The sequence below is a fragment of the Rana temporaria genome, chromosome 8, assembly GCF_905171775.1.
Source record: "Rana temporaria chromosome 8, aRanTem1.1, whole genome shotgun sequence".
Classification (NCBI taxonomy): Eukaryota; Metazoa; Chordata; class Amphibia; order Anura; family Ranidae; genus Rana; species Rana temporaria.
The window spans coordinates 37975543-38002824 of NC_053496.1; the positions used below are offsets into that span (position 1 = coordinate 37975543).

General features: G+C 44.5%; 2 protein-coding genes across 11 annotated transcripts in view; one reads left to right on the plus strand and one right to left on the minus strand.

Annotated features, from left to right (window-relative positions):
• VTI1A (vesicle transport through interaction with t-SNAREs 1A) overlaps positions 1-13452 on the minus strand; it is a 561716-nt gene extending 548264 nt beyond the window's left edge. For 2 of the 7 annotated variants that reach the window (XM_040361621.1, XM_040361624.1), the window contains exons 1-3: positions 13213-13434; positions 10680-10738; positions 3930-4040 (exon numbers count right to left, since the gene is read on the minus strand). In XM_040361621.1, the coding sequence (XP_040217555.1) occupies positions 3930-4040; positions 10680-10738; positions 13213-13306 (264 nt within the window). In that variant the 5' untranslated portion in view covers positions 13307-13434. Of the gene's footprint in view, positions 1-3929; positions 4041-10679; positions 10739-13203 lie in introns of all 7 variants that reach the window. The other 5 variants (XM_040361617.1, XM_040361618.1, XM_040361620.1 and 2 more) reach the window with 5 other exon arrangements.
• A 54-nt stretch (positions 13453-13506) lies between these two features.
• ZDHHC6 (zinc finger DHHC-type palmitoyltransferase 6) overlaps positions 13507-27282 on the plus strand; it is a 37015-nt gene continuing 23239 nt past the window's right edge. The window contains exons 1-5 of one of the 4 annotated variants that reach the window (XM_040361615.1): positions 13507-13606; positions 21888-22257; positions 24688-24779; positions 25704-25863; positions 26931-27092. In XM_040361615.1, coding sequence (XP_040217549.1) covers positions 21991-22257; positions 24688-24779; positions 25704-25863; positions 26931-27092 — 681 coding nt within the window. In that variant the 5' untranslated portion in view covers positions 13507-13606; positions 21888-21990. Of the gene's footprint in view, positions 13611-13659; positions 13775-21887; positions 22258-24687; positions 24780-25703; positions 25864-26930; positions 27093-27282 lie in introns of those variants that run through there. The other 3 variants (XM_040361616.1, XM_040361613.1, XM_040361614.1) reach the window with 3 other exon arrangements.

The following is a 27282-nucleotide window of genomic DNA, read 5'->3' on the forward strand; positions in this document are numbered from 1 at the left end:
CTCAAGTGGTCTGCACAGATCCCCGACCTCAAACCTACTGGACACCCTTTGGGATGAATTGGAACACGAATTGTGAACCAGATCTTCTCATTCAACATGAGTAACTGACCTCACAAATGGGTTTAAATTCACACAGACACTCCAAAATCTTCTGGGAACAGGGCTCAAGTCCTGCGGGAACGGAGTTCCTGCACTTTTTTCACAGCAGGAACTCAGTTCCCTTTGCAGAACTAGAGCAGCCGAGCCGCCCGAGACAATCCTTCACTAAGCGGCGATGCCCAGCTCGAGTCACTGTCAGGGGCAGGCGAACCTTAGTAATCCTTTATGTTACTGGCCCCTTCCTGTATATGGATTCATCAGGTAGTGTGCGGGTATTCCGTCACTTCCTCCACTTCCGCAATGTCTCCTGGGAGCTTTTGTCATTGTTCCCAGGAGACATTGGGGAGGTCTGCCGCGAGTTATCGCGGGATTTAGAAAGAACTTGCTTCTCCACCGCAATGTCTCCAGGGAACAATGACAAAAGCTCCCAGGAGACATTGCGGCATTATGGAAGTGACGGAATACCCACACACTACCTGATGAATCCATATACAGGAAGCGGCCAGTAACATAAAGGATTACTAAGGTACAGTGGATCGAAAAAAAAACATGCGGTTTAGTAATTATGCATATGAGCGTATCATTTTTGGGGAGGGAAAACTCCATATTAATGGCCATGGTTTTGGAACTGGATGTCCAGGAAGCTTATATCAGTGTAATGGTCAGGTGTCCACAAAACTTTGGCCACATGCTGAAAAGATTTCAAAGAAACTACAGTATACAGTGCTCAGCATAAATGAGTACACCCCAACAGATTTGCCAGAATACCTTCCCTTTCAGGACCAACATTTTCTATGTGACACTATACTAAAAAAAATACTCCTACAAATGCGGACCATTAGAGAGAAAAAAGCAGTGCCCTCTAAGCGTAGTAATCTCATTATTTTATTAAAAAAGATAATTCATATAAAAGTGTCACTCACAAAGGAGTTAAAAACAAGGGACCATTGATTGTAACAAAGATTTGTTAATTTGCACTCACTAAAAAGTATTTTTCCTAACAAATTCATTCAAGACCATGTTGCAATAAATGAAAATTGACAACGTCCAATGACGAAACGCGTCTGGGAGGACGTGCGGTGACATCATCGCGTTCTGGAGGAAGGGCTCCGCTCCATATGTTCGCCGGCCGGCAACTAATTTTTTAGTTTTGTACTACAACAATGTGAGTACTTCTTTTATACTTTATTGGTTTTAATAAATCTTTCCTGGTGGAATTACACTATGTCCTGCTATTTCTATATATGATCGAATGGTGGTGTACCGTTACGTGTGCTGGAACAAGTGGCTGATCCGTATCCAGGGAGTGGGTTGTCTCCACAAAGGCCGCGGCTAGGTCATAGCCGACTGCTTTCTATTTCAGTGTATCTGGTAAGCGGCTTGAGATTATGGTGGTGGGCTCTCACTGAAGATTGAAGTGTTTCACGGTGGCGATTGAAGTTTCTCACATGTAACAGCTCCATGCAATAATGTGAAGGACATAGACTCTCCCCACTAACAAATCTCTTATTGAGGAATAACAACAATATATTAATATATGGGCTATTGTTCACACTGAGTCCGGGTCAAAGGCGCAGCTTAAACTTCCTTTTTTCAATAAATGAAAATACCCCAATAAAAGTGTTAGGAGCAAAGCTACATTTTAGACAACAAAATCAGTTATTTATAGAAGGGCATTACGTAACAAAGAAATCCCCTTCCCATTTCATGCTGTCAGCAATGGCACCACATGGAAGAGAAATGTCACAAGGTCCGAGAAAGAAAATAATTTCTTTACACAAGAAAGGTGAAGGCTACAAGAAGATCAGCAAAGCTTTACTTATCAGTCAGAATACTGAAGCAAAAGTGATACAAAAATTTAACACATATGTAACTGCTACCATCTCACAGAGACATACACGGAAGTTATCACCTCGTCAGGAGCGTCTTCTGATGAGAAGGGTTGAAGAAAATCGCCATGCAAGTTCATTGCAGTTAGTAAAAAAAAAGTAGAAAACCAAACTGGGATGTTTGTTTCCCGTGACTCAATACGGTGTACACTGCAGAAAAATGTCATGTATGGGTGCCGTCAACAAAGGAAGCCTCTCCTTAAGCCCATGCAGAAAAAAGCCTGCCTAGAACTTGCCAGGGTCCATTCTGAAAAAGAAGACTACTGGGACTCTGTACTCTGGAGTGATGAGACCAAGATAAATGTTTTTGGAACTGATGGCTTCAAAACTGTATGGCGTCGCAAAGGTGAGGAGTACAAAGAAAAATGCGTGGTGCCTACTGTGAAACATGATGGTGGCAGTGTCCTTCTGTGGGGCTGCATGAATGCTGCTGGTGTTAGGGAGCTGCATTTCCATGATGAGATCACAAATTCACAGATGTACTGCTCTATATTGAAAGAGAAGATACTACCATCACTCCGTGCCCTTGGTCGTTGTGCACTTTTCCAACGGGACAATGATCCAAAACACACATCTTAAGGCACTGTTGCATTCCTCAAGAACAGGGTGAAAAGTGATTTAGTGGCCAAGTAGCTCTGCTGATCTGAACCCAATCGGAGAACACCCATAGGGAATTCTGGAGAGACAAGTTGAGCGTCACTGTCCATCCAACATCCAGGCTCTAAAAGAGGTTGTTCTTGAAGAATGGAAAAAGATAGATGGGACAATATAATGCCAACTTGTTCATTCCATGCCTAGAAGAGTTGGTGCTGTCCTCACAAATCATGGAGATCATACAAAATACTAGAAGTAGCAGTTTTTGTTGTGGGGTTTATTCAACCAATTTGATTAAAACTGAAGATTTTGTAATCAAAAGTTATATTATTAACCTTACTTTCACATAATGAGATAAACACATAGGCCCAGATTCATAAACAACTTACGGCGGCGTATCTCCAGATACGCCGCTGTAATTTCAAATCTGCGCCGTTGTATCTTTAGGCCAATTCTCAAAGCCAGATACGTTGAAAAAATAGGCTTCCTCCGCCGACGTAACTTGCATACGCCGGCGTATAATTGTGTGCAATTTTACGCTGGCCGCTAGGGGCGCTTCCATAGATTTACGTGTAGAATATGCTAATGAGCTAGATACACCGATTCAGAAACGTACGTCCGCCCGGCGCATTGATTTACGTTGTTCGCGTAAGGCTTTTTCCGACGTAAAGTGACCCAGGCTATATGAGGCCTAGCCAATGTTAAGTATGGACGTCGGGCCAGCGTAGAATTTTGCGTCGTTTGCTTAAGTCGTATGCGAATAGGGCTGTGCGTAAGTTACGTTCACGTCTAAAGCATTGACTATTTGCGGCGTAATTTTGAGCATGCGCACTGGGATACGTCCACGGACGGCGCATGCGCCGTTCGTAAGAAGCGTCATTTACGTGGGGTCACGAGTAATTACCATAAAACACGCCCACCTCTTCCACATTTGAATTAGGCGGGCTTACGCCGGCCAATTTACGCTACGCCGCCGTAACTTAGGACGCAAGTTGCTTTGTGAATACTGCACTTGTCTCTCTATGTTGCGGCGGCGGCGTAAATAAGATACGCTACGCCCGCACAAAGATCCGCTCATGTCTCTGAATCTGGCCCAGAATCTATAAAAATCTTTGTTGTCAAAATTTTGGAAACTGGTCTTGTGTTCATTGAGATATTAATTATAGTAGATATTTTAAAATGAAAATCTTACTTTTCAAAAGAGGTGTACTCATTTATGCTGAGCACTATATATCCCACTTTGTGGTTCCTTTTTACCTTCAGTCTGCCATACAAGTGCTAGCGACAGGTTTGCCTTCAATATCATGGTATCATATCATAAAGAGTCAATAACGTGACAACACTTACAAAGTCAGCCTCCAGTTTGCTCATCTCCTGTTTGTAGCTCCTCATACGGTTGCTGTACATCCCACGGCTCTGAGCTGGGATTTCCCGAACTTCCAGGTCCATCTGTTCTAGCTGAAAAATGGTGACAGTGAGTGGGGCGATCAAAGAACATGCTACCAACAATAATTGAAGGCTATAAAAAAAAAAAAAAGAACTACAAGTACCAGCGGCTGAGCGTGCTGTGCTGTGTAGTTCCTCTAAAGATTTTTTTAAATGAACCTTTTTTAACAGCATGATATAATTCAAAACAGAAAGAACATCAAAGAAAAAAAATAATAATTCAAAATAAACTTAAAAAGAGAAGTATGGGTTTGTTTATTTTTTTTAGATTCATGCTTACCTAGGTGGATGCAGCATCAGTCCGCCGTTCCCAGGCGCCTCTACATGGTGAACTGAGCGATCGAACACCGCCGTTCGCTCGGTTCTAACAGCACCCCGAGCAGAAAGCTGGTGACCGCAGTCACAGCTCTCTGCTCTGGCCCCTCCTTGCTCACTGGGGTGCTGGGCTGTGGAGGGGGCGGAGGTGGCACCACGCTAAGAGGCTGAGCCGGGTGTCCATCCAAGGATCTGGCGGATCCTGACTCTGTGGTCGTGATGACACAGACCCTGGATGGGCATCTGAGACGTCAGTAGAGAGCGGACTTCAGCACGCTCTATGCTGAAACGGGGTCACAGGAGTGCAAAACGGAATGCATTCCTGTGATTCATAGGAGAAGTACAAACAAGCTTTGGCTGTACTTCTCCTTTAAACCATTAAAAAAGATTAAACACAAACATTAAGTCTGCACCTTTCTTATCAGAGTCCCCCTTACCATCATGGTCCCCCTCAGAATTCCCCCTATCATTAGGGTCCCCATCAGAGCCCCTCCTATATCAAAGTCCCCATCAGAGCTACGTTTACATCAGGGTCCCCGTCAGAGTTCCCCTTTTCATTAAGGTTCCCATCAGGGTTCCTATTAGAGACACTCTTACATCAAGGTCCACTTCAGAGTCCTCCTTTACATTAGAGTCCTCATCAGAATCCCCCCTTACATCAGTCCCCACTCTGTTGGGGTAAAACAGAGCCTGCATACATCAGCTGCAGGCCAGAATAAATCTCATAGAAGGCTGCACGTAAGCAGTAGCTTGGAGGCTCACTAGTTGTTCAGGGGCATCCTGCATTAGAGGACAAGCCAACACCACCATGACATGTATTTGCAATGAGAAATAGCTCCCAGATCTGCCAGGAGGCACGGTGACATCGCCCATACCTCCTGGAAGAATTGGGGGCTGTTTACCCTGGAAGTGTCCGCTTTGGGGTTTCCGACATTAGAGATGTGCAAAAACCTATTTGGTTTACGTGTCTGGAGTTTAGATTTTTTTGTATGAATTTGCCTTCCCACACTCCAGCCCCCCTATCTGTGATTTCAAGTTCCCCATTGGGGGACCTATTGGGTCCTGAAAGTTTCCACCTTTACCACATTTAACCCCTAAAAACTGTATCATTTAAACTCTCTGCGGTGTCTGAGTTCAGAAGCACTTTAATAATTATCTAAACTAAAGTCATCGGTTTGAATCCCAACCACGAGGCTACCTGCATGGAGTTTGCATGTTCTCCCTGTGCCTGCGTGGGTTTCCTCTGGGTATAGTTTTCTCCCACACTCCAAGGACATGCTGGTAGGTTAATTGCCTCCTGTCTAAATTGGCCTTAGTGTATGTACAGTGCCTTTAAAAAAATATTCATACCCCTTGAAATTTTCCCCATTTTGTCATGTTACAACCAAAAATGTAAATGTATGTTATTGAGATTTTATGTGATAGACCAAAACAAAGTGGCACATAATTGTGAAGTGGAAGGAAAAATGGTTTTCAAAATGTTTTACAAATAAATATCTGAAACGTGTGGGGTACATTTGTGTTTTCAGTCAATACTTTGTAGAACCTCCTTTTACTACAATTACAGCTGCAAGTCTTTTTGGGGGATGTCTCTACCAGCTTTACACATCTAGAGAGAGATTTTTTTGCCCATTCTTTGCAAAATATCTCAAGCTCTGTCAGATTGGATGGAGAGCGTCTGTGAAGAGCAATTTTCAAGTCTTGCCACAGATTCTCAATTTGATTTCGGTCTGAATTTCTATTGGGCCATTCTAACACATGAATATGCTTTGATCGAAACCATTCCATTGTAGCACTGGCTGTATGTTGGAAGGTGAACCTCCGCCCCAGTCTCAAGTCTTTTGCAGGTTTTCTACTAAGATTGTCCTGTATTTGGCTCCATCAATCTTCCCATCAACTCTGACCAGCTTCTCTGTCACTGCTGAAGAAAAGCATCCCACAACATGATGCTGCCACCACCATGTTTCACAGTGAGGATGGTGTGTTCAGGGTGATGTGCAGTGTTACTTTTCCGCTATACATAATGTTTTGCTTTTAGGCCAAAAAGTTCAATTTTAGTCTCATCTGACCAGAGCACCTTCTTCCACATGTTTGCTGTGTCCCTCACATGGCTTCTCACAAATTGCAAACAAGACTTCTTATGGCTTTCTTCTTGTCACTCTTCCATAAAGGTCAGATTTGTGGAGAGTACAACTAATAGTTATCCTGTGGACAGATTCTCCCACCTGAGTTGTGGATCTCTGCAGCTCCTCCAGAGTTACCATGGGTCTTTTGGCTGCTTCTCTGATTAATGTTCTCCCTGCCAAGCCTGTCAGTTTAGGTGGACGGCCATGTCTTGATAGGTTTGCAGTTGTTCCATTTTGGGATAATGGATTGAACAGAGCTCCGTGAGATATTCAAAGCCTGGGATATTTTTTATAATCTAACCCTGCTATAAACTTCTCCACAGCTCTATCTCTGACCTGTCTGGTGTGTTCATTGGCCTTCATGATGTAGATGACTTCTGAGGGCAATTGGTTCCAATTTTAGTTAGGGGGTATCAGAGTAAAGGGGGCTGAATACAAATGCACGCCACACTTTTCAGATTTTTGTAAAAAAAAAAATTGTAAAACCATTTGTAAATTTCCCTCCACTTCACAATTATGTGTCACACCTAAGGCCCCGTACACACGGGAGGATTTATCCGCGGATACGGTCCAGCGGACCGTTTCCACGGATAAATCCTCTCGAGGATTTGCGCGGATTTTGATGCGATGGAGTGTACTCACCATCGAATCGAAATCCGCGCCGAAATCCTCTGGCGATGACGTGTCGCCGCGATGATGACGCGGCGACGTGCGCAACGCAGTCATATAAGGAATTCCAAGCATGCGTCGAATCATTACGACGCATGCGGGGGATCCCTTTGGACGGATTGATCCGGTGAGTCTGTACAGACCAGCGGATCAATCCGTTGGAATGGATTCCAGCGGATAGATTTGAAGACATGTCTTCAAATATTTATCTGCTGGAAATCCATCGCATGGGAGAAAAATCCGCGGAAACAGATCCGCTGGATTGTACACACCATAGAATCTATCCGCTGAAACCCATTCGCTGGGATTTTTCAGCGGATGGATTCTATCGTGTGTATGGGGCCTAAGACTTTAGCACAGTAGCATATGTGATGACTACAGAGCACCTTCCTTTTCTCCTCCTCTCCAAAACATAAGAGGGAGGTTTTTCCGAATTCCTCAAAGAGGACATAAAACAATGTAATAAGAGCGCAGCACAGACAGAAATCACAAAAAGTTATCAGCCCATATGGTTTCTGGCAGGATCAACAGATATCAATGAGAGATTTTATATATATCGCACGCACACACTTAGCAAATAAGAGAAGTTCATTGTTGGGATGAACATATACTTTAAATGTAAAAACCAAGAGCAACCAATCAGAATTTGCCGATGTCAGACCTGTGCCAGGTGGATTGTGATTGGTCACTATGGATTAACGCAATAAGAACTCCTTCTTGAAAGCTCTTTGTAGGATTAAGCAACAACGTTTATATCTGGAACTGACACGAGTTCACTCTTGTGATGCGGTCACTTTTCACACTGTACAGATCCCTGGTGCCCAACTTGTGGCCCTTTGGTATATGATGTGCGGCCCTTGAACCTCAGCAGTCTGTAGCGTGAACATTGATTAGGGTGATAGCATTGATCTCTACTAGTCTCATGCAAGATCTTCCCAGTTTCATATTGTCTTCTGCAGCCAAAAATGTATCTCCGACCCTCAGTTCCTCTATTAGGTCTGCAGTTTTCCTCTCATGCATTACATATATTGAACATTATGGGGTCGATTTACTAAAACTGGAGCAGTTATAATCTGGTGCAGCTGTGTATGGTAGCCAATCAGCTTCAAACTTCAGCTTGTTCAATTAAACTTTGACGAGAAAACCTGGAAGCGGATTGGTTTCTATGCACAGCTCCACCAGATTTTGCACGCTCCAGTTTTAGTAAATCTCCCCCTATGTGCGGCCTGTCAGGGGGCTGAATTTGAGGCGCCTTTAGCTCATATGTAGACAACCACTGGTATAGATAGTTCCTGTCTGATGTCACAGGGTGACTCTAGAACAGCTGTGAGAACAATGACAGGGCAACATATGTAGCAATGACACAACAAAAGCTGACAGATGTGACAATCCACCCACACAGTACATCACCGACAGACATCTGGACTAAAAAGGCACAGGCACTATTCTAGGTTTCATTTAACAAATGTACAGGTGAAGCTCAAAAAAATCTGAATATCATCAAAAAGTTAATTTCTTTCAGTAATACAATTTAAAAAGTGAAACTCATATATTATATATAGATGTGTTATATGAATGAATAGAAAGAAATGCTTTAAATAAATTAACTTTTTGATAATATGAAATATTTGTGAGATGCACCTGTATGTAGAACTTTACTCTCACAATTAACATTGACTATTTTTAATCCTTATGTTGCTAGCATTAGTAAATAGATAAGAAAGTATATTATATTTACTCGTTTTAAACTTTTATTTAAAAAAAAAAAAAAAAAAATTCAGTTACTTCCTGTTTTTCTGCCTAGGCAAAATGAGGTCCTACATTCTAGGAGTCTTCAGGATGGGTGGATAGATTTTCTTCAGCTAATCGCAGCCTACTGCCTGAGCTAAGGGCAGACGGAGTTCAGGAAGTAAATGCTACATAAATCATCTGCCCTTACTTAAGATGGCCATGGCCAGGAATGCTGGGGGTCAGCAAAATAAAGTATGGAGACGTGGATGGATGGTGGAGTTTGCTGTGAATATTAAAAACTAAACAGCATTTTTGGTGCTCAGATGCAGTGTAGTTCCTCTTTAAAATTGAAGTTAAATCTGCTCTTACATTGCTTTCCCTGGTTCCTTTCTCCCCCACATCAACATACTAATTAATTTTTAATGTATTGTTTCCATTATCATTACACAGCTTATTTTATTCCCAGTGACATCATCACTGCGTCTCTCTCTAAGCAATGCAGACAGATCATTCGAGGGGCGTTCAAATCAAACCAGGCCTTTTGAGTTTATAGAATACAAGAACATATTACAAGGAGTGAAAACTGCATTTATTTTTGACATAATCCCCTGCTACATTTATACACTTATCCCAGCACTTAAAGCGGAGGTCTGGTTAAAAAAAAAAAGAAAAAAAATGAAAAGTCAGCAGCTACTAACACTGTAGTTGCTGACTTTTAATAAGGACACTTACCTGTCCAGGGTACCCGCTATGATGGTAGCCGAAGCCGAGCAATCGCTCGGGTCTCTGCTGCCCCGCCGCCATCCTCGGTGAGGAATCAGGAAGTGAAGCGTTGCGGCTTCACCGCCTGATTCTCTACTGCGCATGCACGAGCCACACGGCGCTACGTGAATGGGCGATGTCTCCTGGGACACACACAAGGTCCCAGAAGACACCGATTCCCCCATTCCCCAGGAGGCAGCGCAAGGAGGAGAAGAAAGAAGACGGACCGTGGATAAGGAAGATCTGCCTAGCAACTGGCACTTTTGGTATGTATAAAAAAAAATAACAAACATGTCATACTTACCTCCACTGTGCAGTTAGTTTTGCACAAAGTGGCCCCAATCCTTGTCTTCTGGGGTCCCCCAGCGCCTCTCACGCCGCCTCCCCACATCAAATAACCCCCTAGGAGAAGCGCTCTCCCATGGGGGTTACCTTGCAGGCGCGCTACCGAGTCATTCTTTCGGCGTCCATAGCCCCCGAATGTATGACTGGGCCCTGCCCCCCACCTCATTGGATTTGATTGAAAGCAGCGGGAGCCAATGTCAATTACACCATTTTCACCCGATATGTTTTGGTGGCAAAAATCTTGGTGCATCTCTAATGTTTACACCATTCAAACGTCATTCACACTGGGGCGGTGCGCTTGCGGGATGTTACAAAATGTCCCGCAAGCAGCATCCTTAGGGCAGTTTGGGAGTGCTCCTAAACCACCCCTGCCCAATGGAATGCATGGGCAGCGCGTTCGAAGCACCTAAAAAGTGATTCCGAAGCACCGCAACACGGGTGGTTTCTATCCCTTTTTTGGGAAGCGCTAGCAGCCGAAAAGCATCACTAAAACGACGCTAAAGTGTCGGTAAAACATGCATCGATTTACTGCTAATGCGGTGCGTCCTCAGTGTGAAAGCGCCCAAATGTAGAATGCAGAGATCAGTATGCGGTAATGCAGAGTACAGAGGTCAGTAGGATTTATTTTAATATTTCTATAGTGTTAGGTTATCCTCCCAAAGGATTTGTATTTCTGTCTATCCGGTCCTCAGAACACACTTACCAGCTCTTTGGCTTCTTCCAGCTGCTTCTCCACATTCATCACCATCTGCTTCTTCTCCTCTACAACAATCACAGAAATCACTGCATCAGTATTACTGTACCTTCCATATCTCCATTCACATCACCCCCCCCCCCCAATCGGTGTCCCCCTCCTGGTCAGAGTGCCCCAACCCCCCTGGTAAGTGTATTCTGAGTCAGTGCCCCCCTCTGGTCAGTGTCCCCTGCTGTCCCCCATAGTCAGAGTCTGATGGTAGTCAATTCCCCCCTCTAGTGAGTCTCTCCCCAATCAGGCAATTTCCCCCCTGCTCAGTGCCCCCCCAGTGTCCCCTCTAAGGCAATGTCCCCTCTAAGGCAGTGTCCCCCTGCAGCCCCCCTCCCAGTGTCCCCTCTAAGGCAATGTCCCCCTGCAGCCTACCAGTGTCCCCTCTAAGGCAGTGTCCCCCTGAAGCCCCCCCCCCAGTGTCCCCTCTAAGGAAATGTCCCCCTGCAATCTCCCCCAGTGTCCCCTCTAAGGCAATGTCCCCCTGCAGCCCCCCCCCAGTGTCCCCTCTAAGGCAGTGTCCCCCTGCAGCCCCCCAGTGTCCCCTCTAAGGCAGTGTCCCCCTGCAGCCCCCCCCCCAGTGTCCCCTCTAAGGAAATGTCCCCCTGCAATCTCCCCCAGTGTCCCCTCTAAGGCAATGTCCCCCTGCAGTCCCCCCCAGTGTCCCCTCTAAGGCAGTGTCCCCCTGCAGCCCCCCTCCCAGTGTCCCCTCTAAGGCAATGTCCCCCTGCAGCCTACCAGTGTCCCCTCTAAGGCAGTGTCCCCCTGAAGCCCCCCCCCCCAGTGTCCCCTCTAAGGAAATGTCCCCCTGCAATCTCCCCCAGTGTCCCCTCTAAGGCAATGTCCCCCTGCAGTCCCCCCCAGTGTCCCCTCTAAGGCAATGTCCCCCTGCAGCCCCCCCTAGTGTCCCCCTGAAGCCCCCCAGTGTCCCCTCTAAGGCAGTGTCCCCCTGTAACCACCCCCATTGTCCCTTCTAAGGCAATGTACCCCCGCAGTCCCCCCCATTGTCCCCTCTAAGGCAGTGTCCCCCTGATCAGTGGCCCTCCTCTAGTCAATACCCTCTGGTCAGTATGTCCCCCCCAACAGTCCCCCATAGTCATTGTCTTCCTCTAGTCTGTCTCCCCCAATCAGTTTACCCCCTGTCAGGGTCCCCTCTGGTCAATGACCACCCCCCTCTCACAGTGACCCCCTCTAGTTAGTGCCTCCCTAGTCAGGGTCCTCTCTAGTCAATGCCCCCCTCTTCTCAGGGTCCTCTATAGGCAATGCCCCCCCTCTTCTCAGGGTCCTCTATAGGCAATGCCCCCCCTCTTCTCAGGGTCCTCTCTAGTCAATGCCCCCCCCCTCTTCTCAGTGTCCCCCTCTAGTCAATGCCCCCCTCTTCTCAGTGTCCCCCTCTAGTCAATGCCCCCCTCTTCTCAGGGTCCTCTATAGGCAATGCCCCCCCTCTTCTCAGGGTCCTCTATAGGCAATGCCCCCCCTCTTCTCAGGGTCCTCTCTAGTCAATGCCCCCCCTCTTCTCAGGGTCCTCTCTAGTCAATGCCTCCCCTCTTCTCAGGGTCCTCTCTAGTCAATGCCTCCCCTCTTCTCAGGGTCCTCTCTAGTCAATGCCTCCCCTCTTCTCAGGGTCCTCTCTAGTCAATGCCCCCCTCTTCTCAGTGTCCTCTCTAGTCAATGCCTCCCCTCTTCTCAGTGTCCTCTCTAGTCAATGCCCCACCTCTTCTCAGGGTCCTCTCTAGTCAATGCCCCCCTCTTCTCAGGGTCCTCTCTAGTCAATGCCCCACCTCTTCTCAGGGTCCTCTCTAGTCAATGCCCCCCTCTTCTCAGTGTCCTCTCTAGTCAATGCCTCCCCTCTTCTCAGTGTCCTCTCTAGTCAATGCCCCACCTCTTCTCAGGGTCCTCTCTAGTCAATGCCCCCCTCTTCTCAGGGTCCTCTCTAGTCAATGCCCCCCCTCTTCTCAGGGTCCTCTCTAGTCAATGCCCCCCTCTTCTCAGTGTCCTCTCTAGTCAATGCCTCCCCTCTTCTCAGTGTCCTCTCTAGTCAATGCCCCACCTCTTCTCAGGGTCCTCTCTAGTCAATGCCCCCCTCTTCTCAGGGTCCTCTCTAGTCAATGCCCCCCCTCTTCTCAGGGTCCTCTCTAGTCAATGCTCCCCCTCTTCTCAGGGTCCTCTCTAGTCAATGCTCCCCCTCTTCTCAGGGTCCTCTCTAGTCAATGCCCCCCCTCTTCTCAGGGTCCTCTCTAGTCAATGCTCCCCCTCTTCTCAGGGTCCTCTCTAGTCAATGCTCCCCCTCTTCTCAGGGTCCTCTCTAGTCAATGCTCCCCCTCTTCTCAGGGTCCTCTCTAGTCAATGCCCCCCTCTTCTCAGTGTCCTCTCTAGTCAATGCCCCCCTCTTCTCAGTGTCCTATCTAGTCAATGTTCCCCTCTTCTCAGGGTCCTCTCTAGTCAATGCCCCCCAGCTCAGAATCTCCTCTTTAGCTGGTATCACCTGACTCACCCCCGGCCAGTTTGGGGATCTTGCCGATGCGGTTGGTGATGTCGGCGGTGAGGACTCCATAGTCCTGCTCGTATCCCTGGAAAACGGCAGACATGGTTCTCTAGATAGTTCGCGGTAGCACTGACAACCGGAAGTTTCCTGTCCAACAACTTCCGCCACAAGTCCGTCACAGATCACAGCTCCCCGGCGCCCTTAGCAACCCCTACTTCCTTGACGACCCGCGAAATCTCTGACTGGTTGGGGTGAACACGTGACGTGCAGTGACGGGGTGTCACATGATCCTGAATGTGCCTAACGCTGAATGTGCCGGTAGAGGCGTGTCCGTCACAGAAATGTCTCCGGTTCTGACACAGAGACACACAGTGTGAGCTGTGGAAGTCATTACATCCTATGGGTGGGTGAGTGGGGCGCCTCCATAGCAACGTCACTTAGGGAGGAGTGGGCGGTGCAAGGAATGGAGAGGCACAGTCTCTGTTCCTGGTGGGGAGGTATTAAGGGTTGCGCAACCCGGAAGTGAGCGGGAGAAAGAGCTGGAGGTGCTGTGCAGGGAGGTGAGCGCAGGGTGAGGCGATGGGGGCTCAGTGTACGGGGAGGGCTGTGTATTGTAAGCTGCTCCCGGGCTTTATACATTTAACCACTTCAACACCAGCCCTATTCTGACACTTCTCACATATATGGAAAAATGTGCTATAAAATTACTTAGAACCCCACCAAACGTATAGCAGAGGCCCTAGAGAATAAAATAGTGGGTGTTGCATATTTTTATGTCGCACAATATTTGCACAGCGGTTTCAAAAATGCATTTTTTTTTTTTTTTAAGAAAAAAATACTTCAGTGAGTTTTAATGCAAAAAAACAAAACAGAACAATATAATAATTCCCAATTGTTTGGTAAAATATAAATTGTTACGCCGAGTAATTGGATACCAAACATGTCACGCTTTAAAATTGCGCACGCCCGTTGAACAGCCCCAAACTACAATACCGAAAAATCTCCATAGGCTTTCTCCTTTACTTAAAGGTAAAAATCCATTACAGATGATAAACACTCCTACTGTTCTTTACCACTTCAATACCGGCCATTTTCACCCCCTTCCTGCCCAGGCCAATTTTATGTTTTCAGCGCTGTCACATTTTGAATGACAATTGTGCGGTCATGCAACACCGTACCCTTATGAATTTTATAATTTATCCCCCACAAATAGAGCTTTCTTTTGGTGGGATTTGATCACTTTTGTGTTTATTTGTTGCGCTATACACTAAAAAAAAAAAAAAAATTGACAATTTTGAAAAAAACTAAAAAATGTTGACTTTTTGCTGTAATATTCAAAATGTTTGAAAAACAAAAAGTTTTCCTCAGTTTAGGCCGATATGTATTCTTCTTCTACATATTTTTGGTTAAAAAAAACCCATCACAAGCGTATATTGATTGGTTTGCGTAAAAGTTATAGCATCTACAAAATAGGTTATTGATTTATGGCATTTTTATTTTATTTTTTACTAGTAATGGTGGCGATCTGCGTGTTTTTTTTTTTTTTATTGGGTTTCAAGTTGAGATACAAAACAGAGCCTATTGGGGTGTGAGTGTGTGTGTGTGTGTGTGTGTATATATGTATATATGTGTGTGTGTGTGTGTATATGTATACAGTACAGACCAAAAGTTTGGACACACCTTCTTATTCAAAGAGTTTTCTTTATTCTCATGACTATGAAAATTGTAGATTCAAACTGAAGACATCAAGACTATGAAGTAACACATGTGGAATTCTACATAACAAAAAAGTGTGAAACAACTGAAAATATATTTCATATTCTAGGTTCTTCAAAGTAGCCACCTTTTGCTTTGATTACTGCTTGGCACACTCTTGGCATTCTCTTGATGAGCTTCAAGAGGTAGTCACCTGGCGCAGCACCCCATCACACTCCTTCTTGGTCAAATAGCCCTTACACTGGAGGTGTGTTTGGGGTCATTGTCCTGTTGAAAAATAAATGATGGTCCAACTAAACGCAAACCGGATGGAATAGCATGCCGCTGCAAGATGCTGTGGTAGCCATGCTGGTTCAGTATGCCTTCAATTTTGAATAAATCCCCAACAGTGTCACCAGCAAAGCACCCCCACACCATCACACCTCCTCCTCCATGCTTCACGGTGGGAACCAGGCATGTAGAGTCCATCCATTCACCTTTTCTGCGTCGCACAAAGACACGGAGGTTGGAACCAAATATCTCAAGTTTGGACTCATCAGACCAAAGCACAGATTTCCACTGGTCTAATGTCCATCCCCTGTGTTCTTTATCCCAAACAAGTCTCTTCTGCTTGTTGCCTTTCTTTAGCAGTGGTTTCCTAGCAGATATTCTACCATGAAGGCCTGATTCACACAGTCTCCTCTTACCAGTTCTAGAGATGTGTCTGCTGCAAAAGGTGGAAGAACCTAGAATATGAAATATATTTTCAGTTGTTTCACACTTTTATGTTATGTAGAATTCCACATGTGTTCATTCATAGTTTTGATGCCTTCAGTGTGAATCTACAATTTTCATAGTCATGAAAATAAAGAAAACTCTTTGAATGAGAAGGTGTGTCCAAACTTTTGGTCTGTACTGTGTGTGTGTGTGTGTATGTATGTTATATATATATATATATATATATATATATATATATATATATATATATATATATATATATATATATATATATATATATATATATATATATATATATATATATATATATGTTGCTGGTTCGAATCCCGACCACGACACTACCTGCCTGGAGTTTGCATGTTCTCCCTGTGCCTGCATGGGTTTCCTCCGGTTACTCCAGTTTCCTCCTACACTCCAAAGATATGCTGGTAGGTTAATTGGCGTCTTCATAAATTGGCCCTAGTATATGAATGTGAGTTAGGGACCTTAGATTGTAAGCTCCTTGAGGGTAGGGACAGATGTGAATGTACATTGTATATGTAAAGAGCTGCGTAAATTGACAGCGCTATACAAGTACCTAAACATAATAATCTCTCTCTCTCCTCTGTTTTGTGTGTGTATATATAATCTCTATTTCTAGGAACACAACCAACCAAAAATGGAGGAGGGAGAAACCCTCCTAACGATAGAGCCGTTATTGGCACTAGAACCCCCCCATAATATCTGCTCTAGTAGCTGTGATCTGCGATTTTTGTCAGGACTGTGACATTGTGACGGACAGATCGGACACTTTTGACACTATTTTGGGACCATTGACAATTATGCAGCGATCAGTTCTATAAAAATGCACTGGTCGCTGTATAAATGTCACTGGCAGGGAAGGGGTTAACACTAGGGGCGATCAAGGTGTTAAATGTGTTACCTAGGGAGTGCTTCTAACTGTGGAGGGAGGGGACTGACTGGGGGAGGGGAACGATCAGTGTTCCTATATACTAGGAACACATGATCTGTCTCCTCTCCCCTGGGAGGACGTGACCAGCAATCGGTGGACATCACGGCTGCCAGGCACGCACATCAGGTCCAGAGTGACGCGGCAGGCACCCTCTAGACAGCAGGGAGCCACCTTGCGGCCATCATATTGTAATATGCGGGATGGGAAGTGGTTAAAGTGCAATCTGCACAAGGAGGGGTATCAGAGTGAAGTTTGTGAGGGAAGGGGGCATTAGGAGGTGTATTAGAGACATACTGTATGAAGGGAGGAGGAGAGTACTCTCTTTATACTTGTGCAAATGCGCCAATACTTTTTTTTTTTTTTGTGTGCGATTTCCTTATGACTTGCATTGATTTCTGTTAACAGAAGTCGCAAGCCTTATTGAAATCGGAGGTCCAATTCTCACCGATCTGCAGCTTTGAAATCACGCTGAAGTATGGAGGTGGATTTTCCCCACTCTGAATGTCTTTGATCCTAAGGTGACCCCTGTGCGGTCCTCTCAGGGTATTCTCATGATCACATCCTGTATTTAGTGTACACATTGGAGTATTGTGAGAACCGGTTTTCTTGTCCGGTCTGTGAAGCCTCATCATAGGAGACAGGCTGTGCTGGTGTTGTATTTATAGAGACAACACAATGATTCTATCATAGACCCTGATCCAGGAAATCTGCACCTACACTGTGATTGCTATGGACGGTTTCTGTACATGTTGTATTGCGTTTCTTGGAGTCTGAGCTATGCTGGAAATATCTGACATGTAATAGAGGCGTTCCTTAATTTGTATTTGGGTGTAATTTATTCCTTCTTGTAAACTGGGGTGTTGCCAAATTTGTTCTTATTCCCCTAAACTAGATATACAGGTAAATGTTCTCTTTAGAGAGTTCCGATCCATCAGCCATGTCATCTATACACCATCAGATGGCAACATCTTTACACTGTAGAGCCAAAAAGAGTGATCTATTTTATTTTTAAGATAATGTAAAACCGGAAGTGAGAAGAAATCCCTCCAAAGTGGGGGAAACCAAGCGTGTCACCAGAACTAGTGTCCCCATTGGAAGATTTCCCGTCCATTACTGTTCTGAGGTCAACCTGAAATTTGGGATTTTCTTTTACTTTCACTTTCAATGAGAAAGGTAAACAGAACAAATAGAGAGGGAGAGTCTCCCAGAGGCACAGACCGCAATAAAAACTGAAGTTCTAATCCCTCTCCACTAGAGCTGCACGATTAATCAAGAATCGTTCTCACAATTTTTTTTTTTTCCGTTGCGATTTTGACAGCTTGCCTTTAATAAATATATATATTTTTTTACTCGCTTCTATCTGTCCATATTCGGAATCTGCCTAGTTCCTGGTTCTAGATGGTTCAACTTCTTGGAAAGAAATGGAAATACTGCGCTGTCAAAATGATTCCAAACAAATACTAATGCTGCAACTTAAAATGTGAGATACACACACAAAATGAACATAAATAAGAAAAAACAAGCTGCGCAAATATAAAAAAGATGAAGAAGGTCTCCAAAGAGAATGTAGAACCCAATTTTAGTGAAATTCAATGAAAAATTAGTCCTCAAATAAGATTTAGTCTCTGACAAAAATAAATGAAAAGTGATTCAAAGAGTTATAGTCTCTCTCAAGATGTGCTGCTCTTCTAGAGGAAACAAATGGTGTAAAAAACACCACGAAAGGTGACCAGATAGTAAAGAGGATCTTCCACCACAATGATTATCAGCTTCTTACCAGATGAGAAGATCCCAATTAGAGATCTTCTGTGAGCCTGTGGCTATGAACCCAGCCTCAAGGTTTGTCTGGCAAGGATGTCTTCACCCCAAATCTCTCGGATCCTCTGTCGCTCAGGATGATGCTGATCACACCCAAACAAAAGGAAAGGAAAAAAGGGTGCACATAGCGTAATCCAGTAGTGCATTTAATAAAATATGAAAATTAAAAACACACTCACATTTGAGTAGATATAAAATCGCGTATAAAAGTTCTGTAGCCGGCCGGCTAACACAGCCCGTTCACGAAGTCAAGTCTACGAAGACGAAACGGCGTAGGGTAAAGCGGCGTGCTGACGCCACTGCGTTACACTGAGTCCTGGAGTGAACGGGCTGTTCTGCAGCTTATTCACCAACCTCTTAGGTTGGTCCTTCATAACCATAGCTCGTGAGATGGCATTCCACCCTCACTTTGTAAAGCTGGCCATCAGCCAGCAGGCAAATTCCTCCAGTAACACAAATGAGGGGGATTGAGGAATTCTGCCCACACCCCCAAAATCCTGACAGGACATTGTATTCTGACAGCGGCACCCTAATTTTGTCCACCAGCTGCTGCAGCCACTGACCGTCAACATTTTTTTTAATTGTTGGATAATTTTCTTTCAAGCGGGACGGCCACACACTATTTAAAAATCGACTGATATCTGCTGAACTAAATTTCAATTTATGGACACCTTAAAGTGGATATAAACCCTTCAGGGGCGGACTGACAACTCATGGGGCCCTCGGGCAATAGGAGATTATGGGGCCCCCAGGCAATAGATTATGGGGCCACACAGTATATTGACACACACTGTGAAGGTATTGGGCAGCTATAATCTTTGGATTTTTAGACCAGAAGGATGACGGTAAGGGACATTTCAGGGACAGATGTAAAACAAAAACACAGATTTTTTTACATACTGTCCCTGGTTTCATTGAGGCTGGCAACCCTAATGGGGCCCCCCTAGTGTCATGGGGCTCTCGGGCAGTGCCAGTCCTTCCCTACCCAGAACTGGACAGCATACTTCAGGTACAGCCGGACCAGAGTCTTGTAGAGCGGAAGAATTATAGTTTTATCTCTGAAGTTATTCCCCTTTTTAAGACATGTCAATATTCTGTTTGCTTTGTTAGCAGCAGCTTGGCATTGCATGCCATTGCTGAGCCTATCATCTACTAGGACCCCCAGTTCCTTTTCCATCCTAGATGAATAATGTATGCAACATGTGGGCAGACATTCGGAATCGGTTATAATTAATATGATTGTTTATGTAACAGTTTTATATTTTACTATAGAAAGCTGAAACGGATAGTTCTAGTTTGATGGTCTTTTTGGCAGCCTGCACCCCTCACCCGGGGATTGTGGGAGCTCCATCTCCAGCTTTGAGCAGAGTTCCAAGTATGGTATCTAGATTGCTTAAAGTGGAACTAAACTTTTCTCTCTTTTTTTTGCTAACATTAAGGGTGGGTTATAAAACTTGTGAGTTGTTTTCCTTTCTGTCCCATAACCAAAATAGGAAGCAAGAGGAAATCCTTCCACAATGAGGAAATACCTGGTTGTCACCAAAACTACTATCCCCATTAGAAGAATTTATCCTTTTTTTTTTTTTTTGCGAGAACATTACATTTTGGATTTTCTTTCACGGTAAACAGGACAAATGGAGAGGATGGATTTTCCTAACAGGTCACAGACAGCAATAAAGACCTGGTGGGTTCTAATCCCTCTCCCCTATCCAAAACTAAAAAAAAAAAGTTTTACCTTTTTAGTTATGCTTTAAAGTACATAATAACTAAAGGCAAAGCCCTTCTCTTCTCCTTCTTCCTTTTTTTTTCTTTCTTTTTTTTTCTTTAAGATTTGGATAGAGTAGAGAGGGATTATAACCCCTGTTAGGTCTTTATTGCTGTCCGTGTCCCTGTTAGGGAAATTCATCCTCTCTATTTGTCCTGTTTACCATTATCATTCGAAGTGAAAATAAACGAAAATCCCCAATTTTGGGTTGTCCCCAGAAAAGTAATAGAGGAGAAATCTTCAAATGGGGACACTAGTTCTGGTGACCTGTTGAGTCTACAAGAAATTCCCTTAATTTTTAGGGATTTCCTTTAACTTCCTGTTTTGGCTATGGGACAGGAAGTAAAGGTAAATCTCTATAATGGGACAACGATAGCAGAAAAGAAACTGACAGAGGATATAATCCTCTCTTAAGGCCTGTACACACAATCCAATTTTATAGCCATAGGTGTCTGATGGACGTGTTGTGTCGGATAATCCAACCGTGTGTATGCTCCATCAAATTGTTGGCTGAATTAACAACAACAAATGTTGGCTGTACATGCTCACCAACTGTCTGGCAATAAATCTGTTACATCAGATTATCCGATCGTGTGTAGACGAGTCCATCCAACTAAAATCCACATGCGCGGAACCAATGCTAAACATCAGACAACAATAGCAGAAGTTGCCCAAAGGGTGGCAGTAAAGAGCTGAAAAAACACGTATGCAGAACAACTTCACGGCCGATGCCCTTCGGACCAAAATCCACAGAAAAGTCTGCTGGAAGTCCGATCGTGTGTACTCTACAAAAATTTAATATACGTTTTGCCTATAGTTCTACTTGAATCATTGGTGGCTCTCCTCTATAAATAAAAAAGTACATGTACTACAGGGCTCGACAAATCCCGGTCGCCATGGCGACTAGAAATAGGGTCCTGGCGACTTGGCTTGGAAGGGGGGCCTTTGTGAGCTGGCGCCATCTGGTGGTGAGCCATTGGTATTACAAGTTATTACCACCAGATGTGTAAGCTGGCGCCATCTGGTAGTGGCCGTTGGTATTACAAGTTAAACATCAATTCTAATGTAATTTTTCACCATTTTCATTGCCATCTTCTTCCCTCTAATTAGAACCCCCCAAACATTATATATTTTTTTTATCCTAACACCCTAGAGAATAAAATGGCGATCGTTGCAATACTTTCTGTCATGCTGTATTTGCGCAGCGGTCTTACAAGCGCACTTTTTTAGGAAAAATTACACTTTTTTTAATTAAAAAATAAAACAGTAAAGTTATCCCCATTTATTTTTAATATTATGAAAGATAATGTTACGCCAAGTAAATTCATACCCAACATGTCACGCTTCAAAATTGCGTCCTCTCGTGGAATGCCGACAAACTTTTACCCTTTAAAATCTTCATAGGCGACGTTTAAAAAAAATCTACAGGTTGCATGTTTTGAGTTAGAGTAGGTCTAGGGCTAGAATTATTGCTCTCGCTCTACCAATCGCGGCGATACCTCACATGTGTGGTTTGAACACCATTTACATATGCGGGCGCTGCTCACGTATGTGTTCGCTTCTGCTCGCAAGCTCGTCGGGACGGGGTGCGTTTTCTGGCTCCTAACTTCTTTAGCTCGCTCCTAGATTCCAAGCAAATTTGTCAACCCCTGATGTACTATATTCTGTCCTTTGGATATCTGGCCCTATTCTAGTAACTGTAACTTTCTTTTGCAGGTGCGATCCTCTCACCTAGAGGTATGGAAGGTCGAAGTGTGCACCTCAGGGAGTCGGAAAGGAGGCCGCAGCTCTCACAGTAAAAGCCGCCAGTCTAGGAAATATGGCTGCCCTGGACTTTTTGATTAGTTTTGAAAACCTACGGGAACTGCGGAGGCTCTGCCACTGGGGCCCCATCATCGCCCTGGGAGTCATCATCATCTGCTCTATTGTGGCAGTCTTAGACTCCGTCCTGTGGTACTGGCCCCTCGATACCCCAGGGGGAAGCCTTAACTTCTTGACGCTTATTAACTGGACTGTTATGATTCTGTACAATTATTTCAATGCAATGTTCATTGGACCTGGGTTTGTTCCTCTGGGATGGAAACCGGTAAGCACAGCAAGCTTCTTTCTTCTTCTTTGTCATAGTGGATCGGAGGATCTTCAAACCATGGATCCTACAGTCTACATAAATCCTTTTCGCAGGAAAGGCAGAAGTCCTTATCAGCGTCTTTGTTCTGTGTTATGGATTCAAAGTATTGCAGTGAGAGGATCAGCATGACCGCCAGGCAACTATGATTTGCACAAATTAAATGTCAGCAATTGCAACCTCCGTTTTTCTTTCTGTATAGACTTTAATGTGAACGCTGCAAGGCAAAGCAACAGGTTTAAAACCCCCATCCCACTGTCTCCGCTGTACATGCCCGTGTGGGTGATGAGTTATCAGTGCCTGCACCGCCAGTTTAGGGGTCTGGTGATTTGAAAGCCCCACTCTCCTCCCCCTTATTTCTGGAGAGCTTTTAGGATGGATCAGAGTGATTCTCGGTGCTGGTGCTGACTGATCAGTATCACTATGATCCATCCTGGAAGCCCTGCAAAAAAATGTTTTTTGATAGGGTGGAACGGGATGACAATTCCTTTCTGCAACAGAGATTCACCCTCTATATTTATCCTGATCGTTGCCAAAATTGAAAGAGAATGGCAGATGTCTCACCAGAACAGGAATAGAGCGGAAGTCTTCCATTGGGTAAACCAATTTTGGTGACTTCTAGAGTTTTCCTCTTACTTCCTGTTGTGGCTACGGGACAAAAAGTGAAGGGAAATCTCCCCAATCGACGACCACAAAAATACCTGGCAGAGGTTATAACCCTACCTTAACAATGGAAAAAAGTTTTTTTTAAATGTGATAAAGTGATCCCCTTTTCTCCTCAAAGCAATCCGCATTTCCAGAGGCAGAGGCCAAGAATGGCAGCCTACATAATTTTGTTAAATTGTTTTAAAGCAACTTTTTAAAAACGACATAAAACACCACCTGCAAAAGAGGACCTTTTAATAGCAACGCCGTTGGGTCCTTCTTGTTTCACTCGATTGCAGAGCTACGGCTTCATTCTTCTTCAGGCAGGTTTTGTCATAGGTTTTGACTGAGAGCCATTGGATCCTGCTGCTCTCAGCAAAGCCTGTGGGGGCAGGGAATGGAGAGCTACAGATGGGTGCAACACTGGATCGAGCACAGCCTCGGGTAAGTATATGGAGGGATCGAAGCACATAATAACACTTTTTACCCGAATGCATGAAGGCAAAAAATGTTTAGGCTTTACAACCACTTTCATTTTTTTAAAACATGACAGAGTTGCTTTTAAGTGTGTTTTGTTTCATAGTGGAACTTTAGTCAGAAAATTAAGATCCCTTCTGGCCCCCTTTGCAGGGATACATATGTAAAACATTAAAAATAAGTGCCTATACTATTTAAACTCCAGTAATGCCCTGTCTCACCCCGCTCTGCACATGCTTAGTTAGGCCCTGTTCACACCTGACCGATTTTCTGCTTTTGGTAGCATTTATTAAAGCGGGGGTTCACCCTAAAAAAAATGTCTAACATTACATTGAGCTCACTTCCGACATTGACAGTATGCTGATCTTTTTTTTGCCATACATACCGTTGTATCGTTATTTCCCCCCCCGGCTTCCGGGTAGTGATCCCGCGGGAGTGGGCATTCATATGCACAGGCTTGACGTATGACAAAAGCTTCCCCTCGGCGCATACGGCCGCGTCACAAGTTGCCAAAAGAAGCCAAACGTCGGTGCGCAGGCGCCGTATAGAGCCGACTCGCAGTCCAGGTTCTTTCGGCAACTCGTGACACGGCCGTATGTGCCAGGGGGAAGCTTTTGTCATACGTCAATCACTTAGCCTGCGCATAGGAACGCCCAGTCCCGCGGGATTCACTACCCGGGAGCCAGGGGGAAAATAACGATACAACGGTATGTACGGCAAAAAAATAAAAAGATCAGCATACTGTCAATGTCGGAAGTGAGCTCAATGTAATGTTAGAATGTGGAATGTATGTTCCTTGCTAAAGAACATTATTTTTTATCAAGTTGTTATGGGTGAAGTTTTGCTTTTACATGCATTTATTTGTATTTTCTGAGTGTCTGGTTTTGTCATACGTTGCACCAGAGGTGCAGAAAGCAGGATTTCTTAAAGGCACACCATGCTAGAACACAAAGGCGGGAATGAGCTCATTATTTGGGGAATAATTTGTTTTCGTAATTTTCAAAGAATGTTTGTAATGCGTGTTCATATTGCCACATATCTGTCCCTCTACCCCAATGTAAGCAATGGGCAGGCTCTTGGCAGGAGTTATACAAATATCTGGAGGAGGGGGCAGATGCATTTGCATGCAGACTGACCTGGGTAACACCCACATGTAATGCTGAGCCTTCATGAGCCTCTTGTGTGCCAGGTTTTTTTTTTTTTTTTCTGTCACGTATGTCTGTTTAAAAACAAATTAAAGTGTCTTTTTGTCTTGCTGTCTGTCTGAAGGAAAGAGCCGAGGACTGCAACTTTCTCCAATATTGCAAGGTGTGCGAGGGATATAAAGCACCGCGCTCCCATCACTGCCGAAAATGTAACAGGTATGCAGAAAGGAAAAAAAGGCATAGTCATTACTTCAATTTTTAAAAGCAACCAATGTACCGGTAATCAAATGGATTTGGCTTGGTTTCAGCTTCCTGCAGTGTGATTTTCCTGCAGAGCTCATACTGTGATGGGGAGAAGCAGCACAAGGAGCCCATGGGGTGCACTGAGACATGTGCTAAAAAAAAAAACACACACATGCTGATAAGAGGAGAGAACATTGGGGTTGATTTACTAAAACTGGAGAGTGCAAAATCTGGTGCAGCTGTACATAGAAACCAATCGGCTTCCAGGTTTTTTAGTCAAAGCTGAAGTTGGAAACTGATTTGTTTCTATGCAGAGCTGCACCAGATTTTGAACTCTCCAGTTTTAGTAAATCAACCCCTATGTGACAGATGAGCTCACCAGTGCTGCTCCTTCTTTTCACTGTCCAGTCACAGGCTGTGGGAAGGACAAGACATGTAAGTGCTGCAGAGAAAAATCAGGTCTCCTGCCCTGCCAGACAGGGCTGTGGTGTGTGGCAGAGCTGTGTAAATTTCTGAATTGGATGGGCAAATACTAATCTTTTGGTAAGTAAAAGGGCTTGCCTCAAAATTTTCATCTGCATACTTTGTTGTATGCCTGGAGTTCAGCTTTAGGGTTCATTAATGGTAGAAACTTGCCTTGGTGAGGTTGGATGTGAGGCCTCGAAGGGAATCGATTTGATGTTGCCTTTCTGTGCCGCCCAAAAAAATTGAAATGGTCTACTCCACGCATCAAATCGTGCCATGGGATTAACCGCTATAGAGCACTTTGTAACATCTGACAAAGAAAACCTTTGAACAGATAGTTTTGTCCAGAATGCCCACTCGCAGAGAGATTTATGACAATGCACGGTACTTTAAGCCTATCCTGTGAACTTTTTGTCATATTTTGTATCACAGGTGTGTGATGAAGATGGATCATCATTGTCCCTGGATCAATAACTGTTGTGGCCATCGCAATCACTCATCGTTCACCCTGTTCCTGATCCTGGCCCCTTTGGGCTGTATTCATGCTTCTTACATCTTCGTCATGACTATGTACACTCAGCTCTACAACAGGGTAAGACTGTCCTGAGAGGAAGATCAAATGTGGGGGACAGCAATTTTATGGGCACTATAGAGCGTACAAATGTGTGACCATTGATCTGTAGATAGGTCTGTAACAGCAGTGATCTTAATCTCATGTAATGTGTCCTCTGTAGCATGTCCTTGGTCTTAAGGAACCATTATGGGAAATAGTCACCAAACACCTCTGTATCATGTCCTTTGTTGACAAGAACTGCTGAAGCATCTGTTTAGTCTCCAAGCACCTATATAGCATGCCCTCGGTGTTCAAGCATCCCTGTAGCATATCCTTGGCTTCCGAGCACCTCTGTAGCACACCTGATGCCCTCGAGTAGCCCTGTAGCACCTATGTCGCCCCCCAGCAGCTCTGTAGCCGTTAGCACCCACTGCTGCCAATCAAATGCAGTGACATGAGGGCGGGACCGAATACTTCTGTCGATGGACGCAGGAGTAGGACTCGGGAGTGCACCTGCACGTGTGCCCCAAATGAAATGCGTCTCTCCATGGGGGCACTCGATGAGGAGGAGGAGCCATGAGCGCTGGTGGGGAACCCCAGAAAAGGAGGATCAGGGCTACTCTGTGCTGTGTGGCGGAGTCTTGTAATTCTCAAGACTGGAAGGACAGAAATACCAATCTGTTAGCAGATACATCGGCTCCTATACATTAAATGTATTTAGATGTTTGCCTAGAACTCGACTTTAGTATCATTGTAGGAATACTTGCTGTGTTAATTATTGGCAATGGTTCCACTGCTTGTTTACATTGCAAGTCTTCACTGTTCTGGCCACACCCATATATTCGTTCATCATAAACTTCTATGGGGCTGGGTCCCGAGGCTAAAGATAGTTCTGTAGAAGTCTATGGATCTGTAATGTGTAGGCACTGCCAGGACATCAAAGACTTTTCGCTGCTTGATGTGAGCAAACATCAGAACATATCGGATTACATAAGTTTGCATCTGTAGTGGGTGAGGTTAGGTCCAGGGGAGGGAAAAAAAGACGAATGTGGTCGGTTTTTAAAGTGCATTTATCCTTTTTAACACTTTTTTTTTTTTTTCCACAGATATCATTCGGTTGGAACTCTGTAAAGATCGATATGAGTGTTTCGCGGCTGGAGCCGGCTCCCATCGTACCTTTTGGTATTTCTGCCTTTGCAGTGACACTCTTTGCCTTAGGACTGGCGCTCGGTACTACCATTGCGGTTGGGATGCTCTTTTGCATCCAGGTAGGTCCTGGGGGGTAGGTACTTAGGGAGTGGATGTCTGCTAGTTTTCTCAGTAATCATCTATGCATCATGCAAATGAACACATTTTGGATAGATGTTATTTGCACACACTTAAAGTGTGGAATAAGGTGAAGCAAAATGATTTGCAGATGTGTGCACCTCAGGCATCTGTTAATTTTGAAGGTAAATT